At 45.7% G+C, this 17,557-nt stretch overlaps 1 protein-coding gene and 1 long non-coding RNA gene across 4 annotated transcripts in view; one reads left to right on the top strand and one right to left on the bottom strand.

Annotated features, from left to right (window-relative positions):
• Positions 1 to 372: 372 nt before the first annotated feature.
• Positions 373 to 1,376, top strand: LOC123249568. Its single transcript, XR_006506392.1, has 3 exons — positions 373 to 457; positions 632 to 767; positions 1,301 to 1,376. It is a non-coding gene; the product is annotated as an uncharacterized LOC123249568 (long non-coding RNA).
• Positions 1,377 to 15,332: 13,956 nt separating this feature from the next.
• Positions 15,333 to 17,557, bottom strand: part of CBX5 (chromobox 5) — a 29,739-nt gene continuing 27,514 nt past the window's right edge. For 2 of the 3 annotated variants that reach the window (XM_044677664.1, XM_044677665.1), the window contains exon 5: positions 15,334 to 15,803. In XM_044677664.1, coding sequence (XP_044533599.1) covers positions 15,653 to 15,803 — 151 coding nt within the window. In that variant the 3' untranslated portion in view covers positions 15,334 to 15,652. Of the gene's footprint in view, positions 15,804 to 17,557 lie in introns of all 3 variants that reach the window. The other variant, XM_044677666.1, reaches the window with a different exon arrangement.

Here is a 17,557-nt window from a genome sequence, read left to right as displayed (position 1 = left end):
GGGAATGTCCCTGGGATTAGACTGACATCCTCCCTTCAGGTGTCTCTGAGGAGCTGCTAAGACTGGTTGATCCAGAACTCTCCAACCATATTGAGAAAGTCTCCAAGGAAAAGCTGCTCTTCTGTCTCCGGTCAGACTCGAAACCCTGGAAGGCTGGGAAGGGATAGCAGTGCTGAGAGAGTAGAGGCCTGGGAGCTCAGGAAGGTGGTAGTAGTGGTGCAGATGCAGGAAACTGAACCTGGGATTATTAGAGGGAGCTGGGGATGGATGTACAAGGGAATGAGGACTGGAAGGCTCTGACAGTCTGACCAGCTGACTCCATACTCCCAAAGCTGGTTGCTGCTGTGTTTCCAGAGGGACCTGCAACACCAAGATGCCCTTCGAGTGCTGGAGATTAGAGGGTTGGAGGGAGGCAAGGGAAACTCCAGTAACTGGGATCATTCAAGGACCAAGGATGGTAAGCAGCCCAAATTCAATCCACTAGATCCCTTTTAACCTTCTACACTGATCCTACCATGAACTCTATAAATCTTTGACCCCATCATATCCTCTGACCCTTCCATAATTCTTAACTTCTTCATGGTCTTTGATTTGCCTAACATCTCCTCTGACAATGACTTTCTACCTCCAGAGGAAGTTGCTGAATGGTGGGCTCCCCAAAAAGACCTGACCTTTGATGTACTGCTGTGTGTGGCTGTCCTGGTGCAAAATCGAGATCAGCTCCTCTCATTCCATCATGCCAATGACTTCTTCCTCTTCTCCCAGAGGTATCCTTGGCTTACATTCAGCCCTGTCCAGCCCAGTGAGCCCAAAGGCAGTGGAGACCTTGAAAGACACTTTTTAAACCCCCTTGCACAACTAACTTTTTGACTGGGTTTTCTTTTTCGTGAGTCAGCACTGGTACCCCAAAATATCCTCTTTCTGTTATCTACTTTGTGGTTTATCCATGATAAATGCTTAATTCCAGACTGGCTTTCTTTTGTCCACTCCCTTAGTTCCTCCCCCCACCCCACTCCCAGACTCCCAGAACACCTTCTACCAACTCTCAGGCACATGTTGAGGAAAAGAAAATGGTACCTTTTAGTATTAGCATGAACCCAACAGAAAAATCTGCCATTAAAAAAAAATTAATAGACCACTGTGATACATTTATTGCCAATGCATCCATGCTCTTTGGATCATTTCCTATTGGAGACATCTCGCTTGCTGCTGCCACTCCTGAGCCATCAGACCCATGACATTGGAGGATCCCTACAGGTAGCTGCAGTCAGCTCCCCTATCTGTGCCCTTCTCTTCTCAGGCTCCAGGGAAAGCTGAAACTGAACACTCTCCGGGGAGAAGAAAAGGAGCTGCCCCACCCTAAGCATCTTCCCTGGGGCCTGGGATGATGCTCTTACCAGACCAATAAAACGCTTCTTCTGTGGACTCATATCTGACTCTCAGCCTTGTCCTAGAGCCACCGAGTATGGAGCGGTGGAATTTCAGGCTCTCCCACGAGTGTTAAACCTAGCCCCAACTAACCTTCCTGCTACTTGGGGAAGGCTCCTGGGAGGGGAGGCAATTCTCCCTTTTTCCTTTCCTTATCAGTCTTCCTTCAGCCCATGAATGGGGCATGCCCTGTCTGCCCTCCTTCAGACTTCCTTTAGCTCAGCGGTTCCTAACCTTTTTGTGTATGTCCTAAACGTATTTGTCAGTCTGGTGAAATCTGTAGGCTCCTTCTGAGAATAATGTTTTTAAATTCCTAAAATAAAATATATAGGATTACAAAGGAAATCATTATAATGAAATAATTCTCCATTTTTTTAACCAAACCTTTACATTCTGTCTTAAAATCAATACTATCTATCAGTTCCAAGGTAGACGAGGCACAAGAGAATTCGGGTTAGGTGACCTGCCCAGGGTCACATAGCTAGGAAGTATCTGAGGCCATATATGAACACAGGACCCAGCAGTCCTGGCTTTCTACCCACTGACCCACCTAGCTGCCCACCCAAATAGTTTTGAAAAACAAGTTCATGAACCCCAGGTTCAAAACCCCTTCCCTTAATCTAATTCCAAGCTTGATTCCCAAGTCCCCACAGATGCCTAATCTATGTTGGACACAAATGAAAGTAATGGGGAGTCAGAGTCAGTTTCCTGTTCATTATCCCAGAATCTATCCCTCACTTCCCTCTAGAAACCAGGAAGGACCTCCATAACTCTTTCTTCTGGAGAAACTGAAAGTCATTCCTGCCTACTTGGCTGGGTGACTTTCTGGGTTGTGGGCTGGGGAAGGAGAGGCAGGAAGGAAGGAAGGAAGGAAGGAAGGAAGGAAGGAAGGAAGGAAGGAAGGAAGGAAGGAAGGAAGGAAGGAACTAAGTGCGCAGCTTTAGAGAATTCATCTGACAGGAAAATGGGGCAGCAAAAGCAGGGGAAGAATTGATGAAATTAGGAACATATGGACAGGCCGGTGAATCCCAAGCCTGGGTTTCATGACACCCCCAGATGTCATCAATGACTTCAAGGGTTATGATGAACATTTCTAACAGGTGAATTATTCATTTGAGAAATAAAAATATGCCACACTGGCAGCGGGTGTGTTTGTCTTCTGGGAGGTGTCAGAAGTTAACTAGTGTGTACTAGTTAAGCACCTACTATGTGCCAAGCTCTAAGCTGAAGTTGCTTCTAGGAGGGAGGGGCTGGGTAGAAGCTGGATTACCAGGGAAGGGAGGACAAAGGCAATGTCCTTCCTCCTCTTCGAAGACCCAGACTGGGAAGGAAGAAGACAGCCCTTCTCCCTCTGTCCAGATCTTTGGTACTTGCCCCTTTCCCTCTCAGCCTTATTGCTTCTCCCCCTCCCCGGAATGTTCTCCAGACCCTGGCCTCATGCTCTGGTATCCACCCCTTCCCAGGGTCTCCTTATCCAGTTCTGTCCCTTTCTCCTTACTGTGCCTACTGGCTCTGCTTCTCTTCAGAACTACCCAGCCCCCAGCTACCTTCCTACCTACCTGTCTGCCTCCATCTCCTGGTATCCCCCAGTCCTCTATCTGAGAGAGAGACCAGGGGAAGCCCTGGGAGGCACTGAGAGGAGAAAGAGCATCTTTCTGTGTTCCCCTTGGTCATGGGACAAAAGAAAGGAAAGTGGTCCGGGCCCTTTCCACAAAGCCGAGAATTCCCAGAGCCCCATTGCCTTTTTTCCCCAGCTCCATGGTATGCCGACATGCTCAGAATGCTAAGAAGGGGGATGGCGAGCTGGGAGTGGGGGACCGGAAGGCAGGCTACCGAGATCCAAGTACTCCTGTGTTCTGTTCAGAAAACAAAAGGTCAGGCCCCCTGGGCGGGGGACTGAGGAAGAGGGGGGAAGGGAGGCCTCCTGAACCCATCTGTGGCTCACTCCAACTCCCCTCCTCCACCCAAGGTTTGGTGCAAAGGGAGGGGCAATTTCAGAGGCTTCATCATCTGTGGCTGATACCTCAGCACCCCCCCCCAACACACACACACACACACACACACACACACACACACACACATGCACCAGGAGATGAGGGGAACAAAAGGAAAAGGGGAGAAAACACTCCGATTTCAATGGCCCCCAAGTCCCCCATTTTGCTCTGCCTCCAGTCTCTCTGGCTCCTAAGCAAATCTGGGTTTTGTCTAGTTAGGAATGATGAGGCTGTGGAGACCCCATCCTCTCTCCCGGCCCAGGATGTGCTTGTTGGGGGGAGCGCCATCTCCATGCTGGGAGAGATGCACCTGTTTCCAGAGTTGGGTGGGAAGGGGTGGAGGGAATCTCTTAAAGGGGCCCAGGGCTGAGGGTTTTGAAGAAGATCAAGTGGGCTAGGAGGGTTGAAGGATAAACAGGAGGACAGACTTGGTTGTGAAATGGGGTGGGGCGGGAGGGAGGATGGGAGGAACAAACCGAAGGGGAGAGATTTGGCGCTCCAGAGCAGAGGAAATGAGAAATAGAGAGCCGGGCAGGAACAATGGAGACCCAGAAGTAGAGAGACAAAAAAGAACAGAACAGGCACAGCCAAAGAGAAAGGAGAGAAATGCCCACTGGAAAGCAAGAGGCTACATCTTCAGAAAAGGGAGAGCAGGGGAAAGGCTTTGAGAGTCAAGAAGGATGGGATGAGAAGGGGGACTGCTCCTCCGCCTCCTTCTGCCTTTGATTAGTCAAAGAAAAGAGATGTCTGGTGCTCCCGAGCAGTTGGGAGCTTAGAGCTAAAGGCCTCTCAAAGCCTCCTTGGCCCTCTCAGCATCTGGAGTGGCCACATTTGGACCAGGATGGCCCTCATGCCCAGGCACACTCACAGCTTCACCAGCTACAGCATCTCCCCCAAACTATGACCCTCTGCCAAATCCACAACCACCTGTGACTACCACGTGTCTAAGCAGCCCCAGCTCTTCTGACCATTCCTGAGGGCATTATTATTTTAGGGCTGGCCACTGGAGCCCCACCAGCAAAGCACAGGCTTCCACCCCCACCCCCCATCCCCATCACTGCCATGTACCCTGGGCTGGCCATCTCTCTTTTTGGCTCTGGGGAACTGAGGGACTTTGGGATAGAATTAAAGGGAAGCTGGAAGGCAAGACAACCTGGGTTTACGTGTGGTAAGATAAGATTCTTGGGTTCTAGTCCTAAGTTTGGGGGAGGGAGCCTCAAAGGAATCTGGGTTAAGATGTTAGCTCAAATCCTGGACCCTATTTACACACTCCTTTCTTGACTTACTGGGTAGCTCATTGGAAGGAAACAGTCCAACAATACTTGTTCTCGGCTCACAACTGGACCATTATAATAAACTACCAGTATCTATTTGGCTGAATAAATTATCTTTCCCATGCATGGATTAGATTATCACCACCCTGCTCAAGATCATCCGGGACTACTTATTACCTCTAGGATAAAATGAAAATTCCTTAGACTGGTCCTGAAGGCCATCTAAGGTTTAGTTTCAGTCATATTTCTTTTTTTAAACCCTCACCTTCCATCTTAGAATCAATACTTTGTATTGGTTTCAAGGTAGAAGAGTAGTAAGGGCAGGCAATGGGGGTCAAGTGACTTGCCCAGGGTCACACAGCTAGGACATGTCTGAGGTAAAATTTGAACCCAGAACCTCTGGTCCCTCTCAATCCACCTTGCTGCCCCTTGGAGCCACATTTCACAATACTCTTTGTTCTTTGTATACTTACATTCTAGCTCAAAGTATTTGATCCTCAAATTTTCCTCATTTTTTTTCTGATCTTTCCTTTGCTGTAATCACATTCTTCCTCATATTACACCTGTGTGGGTGCCATAATCCCTCAGTAGGTTCTAAGAGACCAAGTAGATCCTTGAATATTTTCTTCTTTGTATTGTGTCCAATACAATGCTTTGAGCAGGGTAGAGATGATATACTTGCTGAATATTTGAATCGTGAAGACTAGATGGATGGTCAGGAGTCCTGAGCTTTAGTCCTGTTTTGGTCAAGGGCTAGAGTTATGTAATCATCTCTATCAATCCTTATCCTTAAAATGAGAGGAATGTAAGCTCTAAGATGGTGGCAATTCTATTGAAATCATCATCATCGGTTAAGCAAGTACCGAGACCTCAGGTTAAGAACATCTGCTCTAGTCTGCGAGCTGGGAGGTTAAATCTGACCAAGCTCACACACTTCCTAGCTGTGTGACTTAATCCCAACTGCTCAGCTTTTACCACTCTTCTTCCTTCCAGTGGATACAAGTATTGATCCAAAGTCACAAGTTGAGTTTTAAGAACAAAAACAAACCCCCCCACGTGATCTAAGGAGCTAATGTGGGCTTTAATGGAGTCCTGTCTTCAGAGATGGGCATCAAGGAGTCCATGGGAAATAGATGGGAGATCAGAGGAGAAAGAGGACGGCATTCCCAGGCTAAAAACCAGGATAGGAATCATGTCCGGAAGGGTCTTACTCTGAAGTGGACCAAATGGCTCTCCGGTCCCATGTTTATGAGGTCTCAGGCCATAAAGCAAGCCAACCTACAGATGTCTCCATAAGACTTTATGAGCCCAGGCTAGAGAGACACTATGACTAGGAGGCAAGACAAGAGGGCAATAACCATAGATTTGGGGGAGTCAGGTGGACAGGGATCACTTGACATGTAGACACGCAAGTCTAGCCCACCGGCTTCCCTCCCAAGAATCCTGCCCACCTCTTAAGGTGCCAGAATACAGGAGGTCTACAGAGAGCAGCACATTCTTAATGATCTGCATTTGAACCATCTGGAGCATATGCTTACTCGTAGGCCGGCTTCTCAATCCCCCCCCAAGGACGTTCTTGGCCATGTTCCCCAACAGCGAATGGGCGCCCAGGGAAGAGTCATTTTGGCCTTTCCCCAACCTAGCACAAAAAGGTAGTGTATTCCACAGCCAAGTATGCATTTGATTCCCCATTGTGTATTGTCTGAGTAAGAGTGGCCTTGTCAACTGTGGCATGGATAATCATTTAAATTCTAGTCTTTGGGGGTTAAGTCCCAGCCTCAGTTTAAATACTGGCTCCTCCATGAACCCTTCCTTCTTCCCCCAACAGAACTTCTGCCTCTCCTCTGAAGTCCATAGTACACATCGGTCTTGAGTCCTCATACACATCTCTGCGGCAGACTGTGTAGTCCACCCGTTTGTCCTACAGCACCCAACAGGGCTGTCATCTTAGAAGACACTGGCCATGAAGGTTCTGCATTCCTTAGGTGGTGGCCACTCTAAGAGACAGTGAAAATCAATTTGCTTTCTGGGAAGCATGACAAGGTACGGTTAAATTTTGGCCCAGTCTCTAGAAAATATTCCCCAAGATCCAGATTTGAAAAGCAACCATTTATTAGAACCAATACAAGAGTATGAAAAGAGGGAGAAAAGGAGGAAGGTGGTGGAAGGGGAGAGAATGAGGTCTGCATTGGATGTCAGTTGTGGAAACACATAAATGCCTATTTTTTAAACATTTACATTTAAAAGGTGTAACATACATCATTTTCCTTTAAAAAAAAAATCAGCCAGACTTGGCTAAAATCAAACCAAGGAAGCACACCCCAAACTCCCCCACAAAACAAAACAAAGTCCATTGAAAATTCAGTCTCCCATTTTCCATCCAGACATCTGGCTCCAAATCGTGATCCATTCTGCTTTGGATGGTACAGAAAGCCACCTTGAAGCAGGGTGAGATGCTCTGGCCTTCTGGGCCAGCCTGGCTCCCAGTCTGTGGGGTTGGCTGAGAGGGGTTCTGGGGCCAGGAATCCAAGTTCTAACTCCTGGCCTGTGGTGACTGAGCACTCTCTTATCATCCAGACTTCCCAAGAGCCGTGCTTGGCATTTCGGACGCTGGGTGAAGAACAAGGAGAGAAGTCCATAAAGGAACATGTAACAGCAGCAAGGGGCCACAACCTTGTGCTTTTTTCACGGGTTACAGATCCGGGGCTGAGGATAAGGGAAGGAAAAAAGGATCTTGTTGGGGACAGGGACTGGAGCCCCCTGAAACAGAGAAAGAAATGAGGCCATGAAGCCTATGATTAGGAAAACAAAGTGGGGCCCAGAGAAGTCATTCCAAACCAGACCAGTAAAAACAATGTCAGGTCCAGGTTGTGAACATAGGGGAAGAAATAAGAGATTCTGAATAGAACGGTTTGGATGAAATATCAAGGAGCATCATCAACACCCTAGTCTGGGAGTGTTAAATGTAACAATACTCTAAAAATGGTTATTTCCAATGTGGCAATATACATATTCTTCCCTTACACAGGAAATAAGGGGAGGCACACAAGATCCCAGGAGGAAGCTTGGGAACGGATTCCATAGAGATGGTGGGAGGGCTATTGCGGTCCTAAGATCAGATCAATTGTAAATGTATGGATAGAGTCAAGAAAGAATGGAATCAGAACTATTGGGGCTGTTCCTGCTCCTGGGGCAGCCTGGGTCTCTGCTCTCTGCCCATGGGCGCTAGAATCCAGATAGAAGAGAAACACCCCCACCTTCTCTGTGGAAAGACAGAGTGCCTCCATCCCCCTACAATTCCACAATTATTTCTTGGCTATTAGACTCCAACATTTATGAAAACACTGTCAACATCTGAATTAGCAGCTTTGATGAAGGGCGACCGGAGGGGCAGGGGGCAGGGGAGGATGAGATACACAGAACTTGGCCTGGGTTGTTAAGTAAGTTATTCCACTCTTGGAGACAGTTCAGGGAGGACTAAAGCCTGGGCCAAGCTTAGACTTCAGCTCCCAGCTTCCATCTACAGATCCTAAAGTACTTTTTGAGCAATTGGCAATGCCTCACACCCCTGTGAGGTAGGTCAGTATTATTGCCCCCATTTAGCAGACGGGGGGACTGAGGCAGTGAGAGAAAATGACTTGCCCAAGGTCATCCGCTATGAGTCAGTTGAGGGGGGTCAGCATCCACACCCAACTCCTGTGCCATGTCCTCCTCAATCAATCACTCCACTTCCTAGAGTGGGCCTTGGACGCCGATGGTTTACATGACAGAAATGTGTGCAAGAATACATCCTTTTGCACAAAAGATGTTCTCAAACAACAGACAGTGAGCACCTGCCAAGCACCTCGGACAGGTAAGGAGCTCTGGGGCACAACAGATTCGTCTCTGCTCATAAGAACTCTCTGGTAAAGCTGTGCATGTTTGTGAGGAAATCAAATATTCTAGACTCGGCAGGTGTTTTTTCTTCTTTTTTTGCTATTTAAAGAACCTGTTGGTAAGATGAAAACGATTTCCTTACCCCACTCAACTCCAATGTATTTTGCTTTTAACACCAAACATTATATAGGATTAGGTTGGCTTCGATCAGGACAAACCTGCACCGAGGATTGAGGGCAGAGAAGAGGAGCACCAAGTCCCTGCTTCTTCGGGATGCTAGAGAGAAGGGCTTCAGGACCAGAAACATGTGTGACCAGAGGGACAGCAGAGAGCTGGACTGCACTATGGCGCTCTCCACAAGGAACTGGATCTCTGGACAAAGCTGAGCAGGGCAGGGATGTTGATGGCAGCCAGCACTGCCCATTCTCACCCCTGAGAGAAGAGACACCCTTCCTTCTGTAACATCTCCTCTCCAGTTATGGTGGCATTTTCAAACCAACTAAAGAGTGACAGAGAGCGACAGCATATAGAGAAAGCTCATAATGGGGTAAGCTGCTTTCAAATTTACCAGGGCCCTTTGACCTAACTTCTTAGAGGGGGTCATTTGGTCTAAAACATGAATCCTGTCTACAACATCCTAGATTCCAAGAGGTCGATCAGCTTTAACTCAAATAGCTCCAGTGATGGGCAACTCACTAGTTCATGAGGCAGTGTATTTTTCCCCAAGCAGACATTCTTTCCTTCTCAAGTAATCTTTTAGCAATAAAGACAAAAGGCCAAAAGCAACTATTCATGGTTCTTCAGATCAACTCTGAACGGTGGAGTGAGAAATCTTATCTCTGGTAAAAATATCATTTCCATAGGTTTGGTTTAGAAACAAATGTTCCAACTTGGAACACCCAAGGCCAGCCTCAAAAAAGGCTGTTAATAACATGCCAACTCCAACCTGGCGAGTCACACTATCGCAGCTTTCTGCCCCTTTCAATTCCCCAATGTCCAGCGGGGGTCTGTACACAGTGGGGAAAAACCAGGAAGGTCAATCAACAAATCCTTGTAAGATCTAGACAAGAACACTTTTGGGTTGGGGTTTTGGCTGAGAAAGTCTGACTAGTTCCAGCCCCTTGGGAGGATAACATCCCCTCCGGCATGAGCTGGACTTCCTTGGGCTTGCATCAGAACTGATGGTCACACCCCAAAACAGAGCATAACGAGATGGGAAGTTCATCGGATTCAATTTGGTCTAATTTCTCGATAATAGTTTCCTATTAGATTTTCCGATTAATACTGAAGGCTCTTTACTGAGCCTGCGATAATGAGGTTTTGATCTATTGTGACATTAATGACCACAATCAGTTGACTTTGAAATGTCTTAATTAATGGCTCTTTCTGTGTAAGCTGCCTGTGAGCACAGGTTTCTCCAGTGGTTGCCCTCGCCTTCCTCTACACCTTGTTTCAAAATGCCTTTCCTTGCTATCCTTAAAGGCAACAGGCCCTAGGAGTGCCGCCTCCCACAAACTAAGACTTAGATGGAAAAGACTGCTCCAGAAGAAGGGCTGAAGCAACATGAAAACAAAGACAGGGAGAAAAAAGGCAAAAGAATGTGCGTTCACTTTGAGGTGGTGAAACCACCCCTTAGGAAACCAGTCACTGATGACATTTAGAGCAGCAATGACACAAGCTGAAGAACTTATTTTGATAAAATGAGGTAGATTAAAACCCAAGAAATTCAGCTGAAGAGAAAAGAAACTGGAAATATTTTTGCAATCTTCACCCATTCAAGGAGCAGAGCAGCTTACTTGTGGATAATCCATGTTCCCATTTACTACTCTTTCCTTGTTTTCAGGCCTTCTAATCAGTCTTAAAAATTTTGTCAAGGAAAGGAATTATTAAAAGGGTGATGAGTAGCTCTGGTAAAAGGTTTGTTAAGGAATCGAAGTTGTTCTTGTGTGATCTACCAAAGGGACACATTCTACCATTCAATAAAATAAATGTTTTTTACAAACCAGGACATTAGCTACAATGAGGTTTGGGTAAATCTGGCAGTTACTGAGCATCTGTCACACATGAAGCACTATGATAGGTCCTATGATGGGCACACACAGAAAAGCGTAAGACAAAATCCCTGTCTGTATGGAAATTCTACCAAAGAAGTGATATCTATTCTAACTCTGCCCTGAATGACCCTTGGTCAAAGGGATTCAACTGGAACCCCTTCAGTCAGGGACAAGGATGAAGGACTCCCATTTCACCAACAAGCTGTTAAGTCCTCTCTTCCAAAATGAAAACATTTTCTAGCCTTGAATTACCTTCATTTTTTAAGAGAATAAATCATTCACAGATATGGTCTGTGACCAGCTTAAGCACAAACGATAAGCAGACACCACTCATGAAAAAGCCAGTATCATAGGTTGAATTCCTGATTGGGATAGTCAGTGTCCCTCTATTCCAAGATTACAGGCTGTGACAACCCCCAACACAGAGCCAACAGCTTGCAAATATATACCACTGGTAACAAAGGACTAGTCAAGAGAATGAATGGATCAGTGCAAATCCGTCACCACTAGTAGAGAAAATTAAAAAACCTCAACTGACAGAAGGTTAGTGAGTAAATTCCAATTACTTTGCTACTCAAACCAGAGTTCTCTGACCCTTGAATACTCCATTTGGTCCATAAGGCACTCTTTCATCACCTCAAAACCTCAATGAGTTGGGCTCTGAGGAGATATGGCCAAAATACCTTAAGGAACACATGAAATCAGAAACATGAAGTTTTTCTACAAACAATGGAGGAGAGTACTGAGCTTGGGTTCCCTCCCTGTAAAGGGAAATACCAAATGCACTCCAGCAGCTTTCAGTCCAGACCACCAGGAATCTAGGGCAGGGCTACAAATGGAAAGACCTGTAATCTGAGAAGTGAGCAACCCACACCACTCATCTGTCCTTATAAAGTCAATATGATGGTGGTGCAGACCCAGTATGAAACTTCCTCTAACATTGGAGGGTAGACTAGACAATGCTCCAGCAAGGTTGGCAAAATAGTTTGTTTCCCCTAAACCCCTAGACAAATAAGAAATGCCTCCCCCCTGCCCCCTTCTCTTAATCCCTTTTATTACCAGACCGAGAGATACCCATCACCTGCCCAGCATGACTATAGATCCTTGTGTTTCCCCAGAGATTTCCATGAAGACACAAATGTAAGGGATTAAGAAGGACTTTTCATTTTGGAGGGAAATAGTCCTGCCACTTAATTTGCAGCCAAACTAAACCATAGTGGTCAAAATCCATCTTTTTCTCAGGGCCAAGAAAAAGGTTTGAATGACTCCTGATAACACCTCTGGCACAAGTGTTTATGGTGCACCCAAGTCTTTATGATTTTGGCCTAATGAGAAGAGATGACTGCAGAGTGGGCTTTGTCAGAGCAGGACAGTAAAGAAGCTGAGAGGGTTCTAAAGATGCAAGTTAAGAACGCATGAGATAACCTTAAAGACACTGCCTACAGCTGCCAGATAGTCTTACCATTCAGCCATGGTTTTACAATGAAGGCTACCTGAGAGGAAAGGCCAAGCAGTTCCTAAAAAGATGCTGACTCCAGCTGGAACGCCAGCAGTCCCATCAGAGGATGCCTCCTTTGGCGTGGATGGGACATGACTCGGAGCAAACTGTGAGGGCTGACACTAACCCCCAAACCACTGAGCAAATAAGAAGAGAAGGGCTGCCTTCTCCTTCGATGCTGACTATCTACCCCACAGGATGACATCAAGTCTGTTAGAGATGATTCTGCCCCAGCTCTAGGCATATTCACTACAAAGATGAGTAATATGGCATCTCGTATGGCATAAGGCAAACATCTTCTCTGGAAGAGAGCTGACAAAATTTGGGTCAACATAACCTTGCCACCCCTGGCTCCACAAAGCAAAAGAGACATGTGGCAACGACTCAACCCTCTGGCAGTCACAAGAGACAAATGTGTGGCCTCCTGTGTCAGAGGCCCATCTTGGATGACTGAATTGACCACTCCAGCTGGTAATGCTGAGGATATCCACCTAACCTCTAACACAATGCCACAGCAACTCAAGTGCCATCTATAAAGCACCATTTCCAGGTATCAAACAGACAACCAAAAGCTGGAGGCAAGGCTATTAGTGACTCAACTTAAGAACACATAATGCAATCAAATACACTTAGATCCTGGAGAATATCCCAGAAGCTAGAGCAAGAATCTCTCTGGCTGAAGATAATCTGAGTGAAGGCAAGCAACTTCCTAGGACAGACAACTGGATTTCTGGTCTCTTCTCAAACTCAAGGCTGCTTCCTGCTGGTAGTCTAACAGCTGGGACAGTTTAAGATCTCAACAAGGGGGCCATCTGCCGGTCCTGTGGCTTAAATTGACTGCCCCACCCCCCTCCACTTAATCCATTTGGCTGGGGGGGAGGGGGAGTGGCAGTCTGAGAGGAAACTGGGAGACTTAGAAGTCTAGTTATTGTGAAGGATCTTGACTTTTGAATGACAACTAGAGTCCAACACATATTTTTAACATCTAAGACCTAGGCATGAAAGTATTTAAGCCACAGATATTAACTTCTCCAAGGGCACAGGATTCCAGGAAAACATGCTCCTACTTGAAACTACTTTCTCAAGGACCAAGAAAGCCTACACCAGCTGCTTTGCTCTTAAAAAAAAATGCTAGTGTGGTGGGCATGGGCAGACATCTGCTGCTGAAGCTCTGACAGCAATCCTTCCTCCTTCTATAAAAGGAAAGAGGGAAGGGAGGCTGGAGCCAGTCACCTAGCCTAGGGCTATGGCCTCCCTACATTCCTGAAAAACCAGTTATCACAGATTGAGGGGTTGTGGGGTGGGGGTGAAAGCAATACTAGCAAAGATCCAGTGTGGCGCTGGGATTCAACAGAAGGAATGGAGAAGTAGCAGGACACAGGGTAAAGAGGTGAGGAGCAGTGTCTGACCTGGGAATCATTTGTCAGAACCACCCCTGCCTGCCTGCCTGCCTTCTTCTCAGGTCAAGTATGATCAACTCTTAATGGTTCTTGTGCCTGAATAGTTTCTGTCGCTGCAAGGGGAGAGAAGAGATGAAAACCCTCCAGTTGCTAGAGGCCTAGAATTTCCTGTTCTTACCAAATCCCACTGCCTCAGATGGGGAAACACGCAATTGTCAACATTCCAGTCTACCAGGCTGCTACAGAAAGAAATGCCTATCTTCTCTAGTGTGGTACACTCTGGTGTTTGTGATAATTTATAGAAATGCACAGAACTCCAATCAGCAGTTCAACTTCCAGGCAAATGAGATCAAAAACACTATGAATCAATGCATGATTTGAGATCTACAGATTAGAAATCGACCTATTTCCCTTTACTCTGAACAATCTAACAATGGTAGTAATGTTCCTGGCCAGAGAGCCGAGTATGTTTAAATCCATCCCCACCCTCCCCCCCAACCTGATCCCTAGAGTTAAGGCTAATCCTCACATTTATTTCTATTTCTATGGAACTAGGACCATAGTCAAGATCCTTAAGTTCTCGACTTTTCCTGATGATCTGCTAAACCTTATCTACAAAGAAAAAAAGGAAGTATCTTGTTTCTTAGGCTGGGAGGAAGGAGAGAAAGGTAGGATCAGGATATGACTACTGTAACATGGAAAATGGCAGGGTGGAATTCCTGCAAGATATAGGGTCAAGCCAAAGGAGATCCTACTTTGATGGGGAGGTCAACAGGAAGTTGTGTCAAGATGCAAATGTCTAGCCACCTTCTACCCAGCTAGTTCCTAAAAGGGCCACATTCCAGAAACTGAGAGAAAATCCCATAAAAAAAATAAAGGAAAAATAGAGAGGAAGCTCTTGGTAGCCAAAATCTTTCGCAGTGAGGATATCTGCCACCTCAAAAAGGATGCATATTCAAAGCTGGTGTGATAGCCAATGGCTCTTCTGTGAGAGCTTCCCCTTTATTCATTTATTGATGGTGTGTAGAGTATGAGTGTAAGAGACCTAGTTTCCCTAGACTTGGTAAGGAGAACAAAGGATATTGGGGAAATGGTTTGAAGCCTCTTTGGTAGTTAACAAGAATGCTTTGGGAGGCTACAAGAATTGGCAGTGATGGAGACAGGGAGGGAGAGGGAGAGGGAGAGAGAGAGGAAGGAAGAGAGAGAGAGAATGAAAACAAGAACATCCAGGATCTTGGCACCAGCACCAGGCAGTCACTCACACCTACATAAATACACAGACCAGATAAGAGGAAGGGAAGGGAGCAATATATATACCGCACATTAATAATAAAAAAATGAACTAGATTTTCTCCCCATCCACATGCACTACAGCTAACAATCCAAACTGTTAACAATCCCGTCACTTTGGACTCTTTTGCAGAAACAAACAAAGCCTGCTAAAAGACATGAGTTGAGGGGTCCGAGGTACTTCAAGAAAAAATTTTGTAATGTTTCCAGGGCCCCAAGTGTTTCTATTGGGAGGCTATCGAGTAAGGCCTATGTGACCTCACTGGGCACACTGTATCCTTGGGGGATTTGGGGAAAGCCTAGCAGGTAGGCAGTTGCTAGTGGCTGTATAAAAATCAGGCCAAGTATAACCTGCAAAATCTCCAAATTCCCCATCCTATCCCAACACCTCGATGTGATTCCCAGGCCTGTTGATCATCAACACACTGAATGAAACCAAAGCCAATAACTAAAATGATCATCATTGTAACAAAACCCTCAAATCCAATCCTGACAAAGATCAAGACTCTAGGGTGATTAAAAAGTTAAACATCATCTTCCGGGCAAAGAGGAGGGTGGGAGTGGGGGTAGGGGAAGTCAGGGCAAAGGGAGAATGGGGTGGGTTACACACAGTATGTATGTAAATGGCTGGTCTTCACTACAGACACATCATGAATCAGACCATCAGGTATGTGATGAGAGAACCAATACCAACATCTCTTGTGTGGGGCACAGTAATAAGCACGTTTTTATGAATGGGTTTAGGGTAGAGGGTGGTGGGTCTGAAAGGGAGAAAGGGGAGGCAGAGAGGAAGTGAATGTGTTATATACAAAGAGAAATGGCAGAGGCCACCCCTGCTTTAGCTCTTGGCTGTTTCTTTCTCTTTGTTTTCCGCATCCTCAGGATATGCATGCCACGTCAGTCTCTCTTCATAAAATGCTATCACAATCTGTGGGCATTTTACGTTGGCTTCCTTTGCGAGGACCAGGTCTGCTTCATCAGTGTCTTTCCTGGAGAGAGAAAACGAGCTTAAGGACACAGACAGAAAATGCTTCCATACAAGGGCTATGACAATGGCAAGAGGCTTCCGAATGAGAGAAGGGACAATTCCCATTTTGCAAACAGAGAAAATGTGGTTCGGAAAGGAAGGTATCAACTGCCTGTCCTCTAGACTATTAACACCAAATGGAAAGCAGAGGCTTAATATTTTGAAAGGCAAATTTAAAAGAGAGAAACTCAAGAAAACACACCTCAGTTTATGTCATGAGTCCTGCTTTGTACCTAGTCTCCAAAGTGGAAGGAGTAGGATGGAGGACTCAGGGATGTTAGCAAGTGACAATCCTGGCTGTTCAAAAGAGAGAACTGGAAATTTCAAGCTTACTATACATGCTACCTCATCACACAACAAACTTACTCTAATAGCTAGAAACAAAGAATTAGGCCTGAACCCCAAAGTCAATTGTTCATGCTGAACAGTCCTTATTTTCTTATCACATAGGTCTCTACCTTCTAAACGGAGACCAACATCTCATGATTAAAAAACTCACTGGTCATGTCCTGCCTAGGGTCATATTAAAACTATTAGGATTGCTAGAGGAAGGGTCACAGAAAACAAAAGGAGATAGGAAACACAACTCAGACAATACCACACTTTTCAGAAATTGGGTGAGTTGGGGAAAATCTCTCTTAGAATTAGCTAAAATGAGATTTGGGTTAAAGATGAATTTTCATCAGCCTAGATAAACCTACTTCCAGGGATAACCAAGAGGCTTCAATACTTTCCTTGTACTGTAGTCATGAAATTCTTCTAAAAGGCCAGCAAATGCTCCACCTTCCCAGTTTTACAGACGAATCAATCATTCAACTGGGAGAGTTAAGAGGTTAGAGAGAATACAAACATTTGTGCAGAAGGAAAGCCTGCTTAGGGCAGGGTCTCAAGTTTGGACTTTAAGTAGAAAAATGAGTTAATCTGACTTAAAAACCACAGGAAACAGATGTGGTTGAATAAGAAGGGATAATCTCTACCAATTCCTCTCCATAAACAATAGAGGCTCTTCAAACACAAGCTTCTAAGGTTATTTACTACGAGCTTTTCCATCAGGTAATATATTAAGCCTACTGATTAAACCACTTTTTTTTTTTTTTTTTTAATTTTAAACCCATAACTTCTGTGCATTGACTCATAGGTGGAAGAGTGGTAAGGGTAGGCAATGGGGGTCAAGTGACTTGCCCAGGGTCACACAGCTGGGAAGTGTCTGAGGCCAGATTTGAACCTAGGACCTCCCGTCTCTAGGCCTGGCTCTCAATCCACTGAGCTACCCAGCTGCCCCCTGATTAAACCACTTTTAAGATAATTAGCTTCCTTCATGGTACTCAAGATGGAATGTCTAAACATTCTGGTTTAGTCTAAAAGACCAGACTTCATCTTGAGCCCAAAGCACTTGGAAACAGAAAGAAGGCAGCATCCGTCCAGTGAGGGACATATCATCAATCACCTTGTGTCTTAAAGCAAAGCTGGAACAGAGGTAAAGGGAAGTACCACACGTTCAGCTAAGAGCCATTCCCTCTTCTGGATGAGATAACTATGGACAGTACTGGCCTTAATAATGCTGATTGCAAAAACAGTTCTTTTCTTTTTCATCTTATCTGAAAATCGCTTCCTCAATAATGGCTGGAGGCCTTAGGAAGCCTTGCATTCTCCAATGCCACACCAGCTATCATGATAGAGTATGACTTGCTCTGGCTAGTTATATAATACTACACA

The sequence above is a fragment of the Gracilinanus agilis genome, chromosome 5 (genome assembly GCF_016433145.1).
Source record: "Gracilinanus agilis isolate LMUSP501 chromosome 5, AgileGrace, whole genome shotgun sequence".
In the NCBI taxonomy this organism is placed as follows: Eukaryota; Metazoa; Chordata; class Mammalia; order Didelphimorphia; family Didelphidae; genus Gracilinanus; species Gracilinanus agilis.
This window is presented reverse-complemented; position numbering and strand designations above follow the sequence as displayed.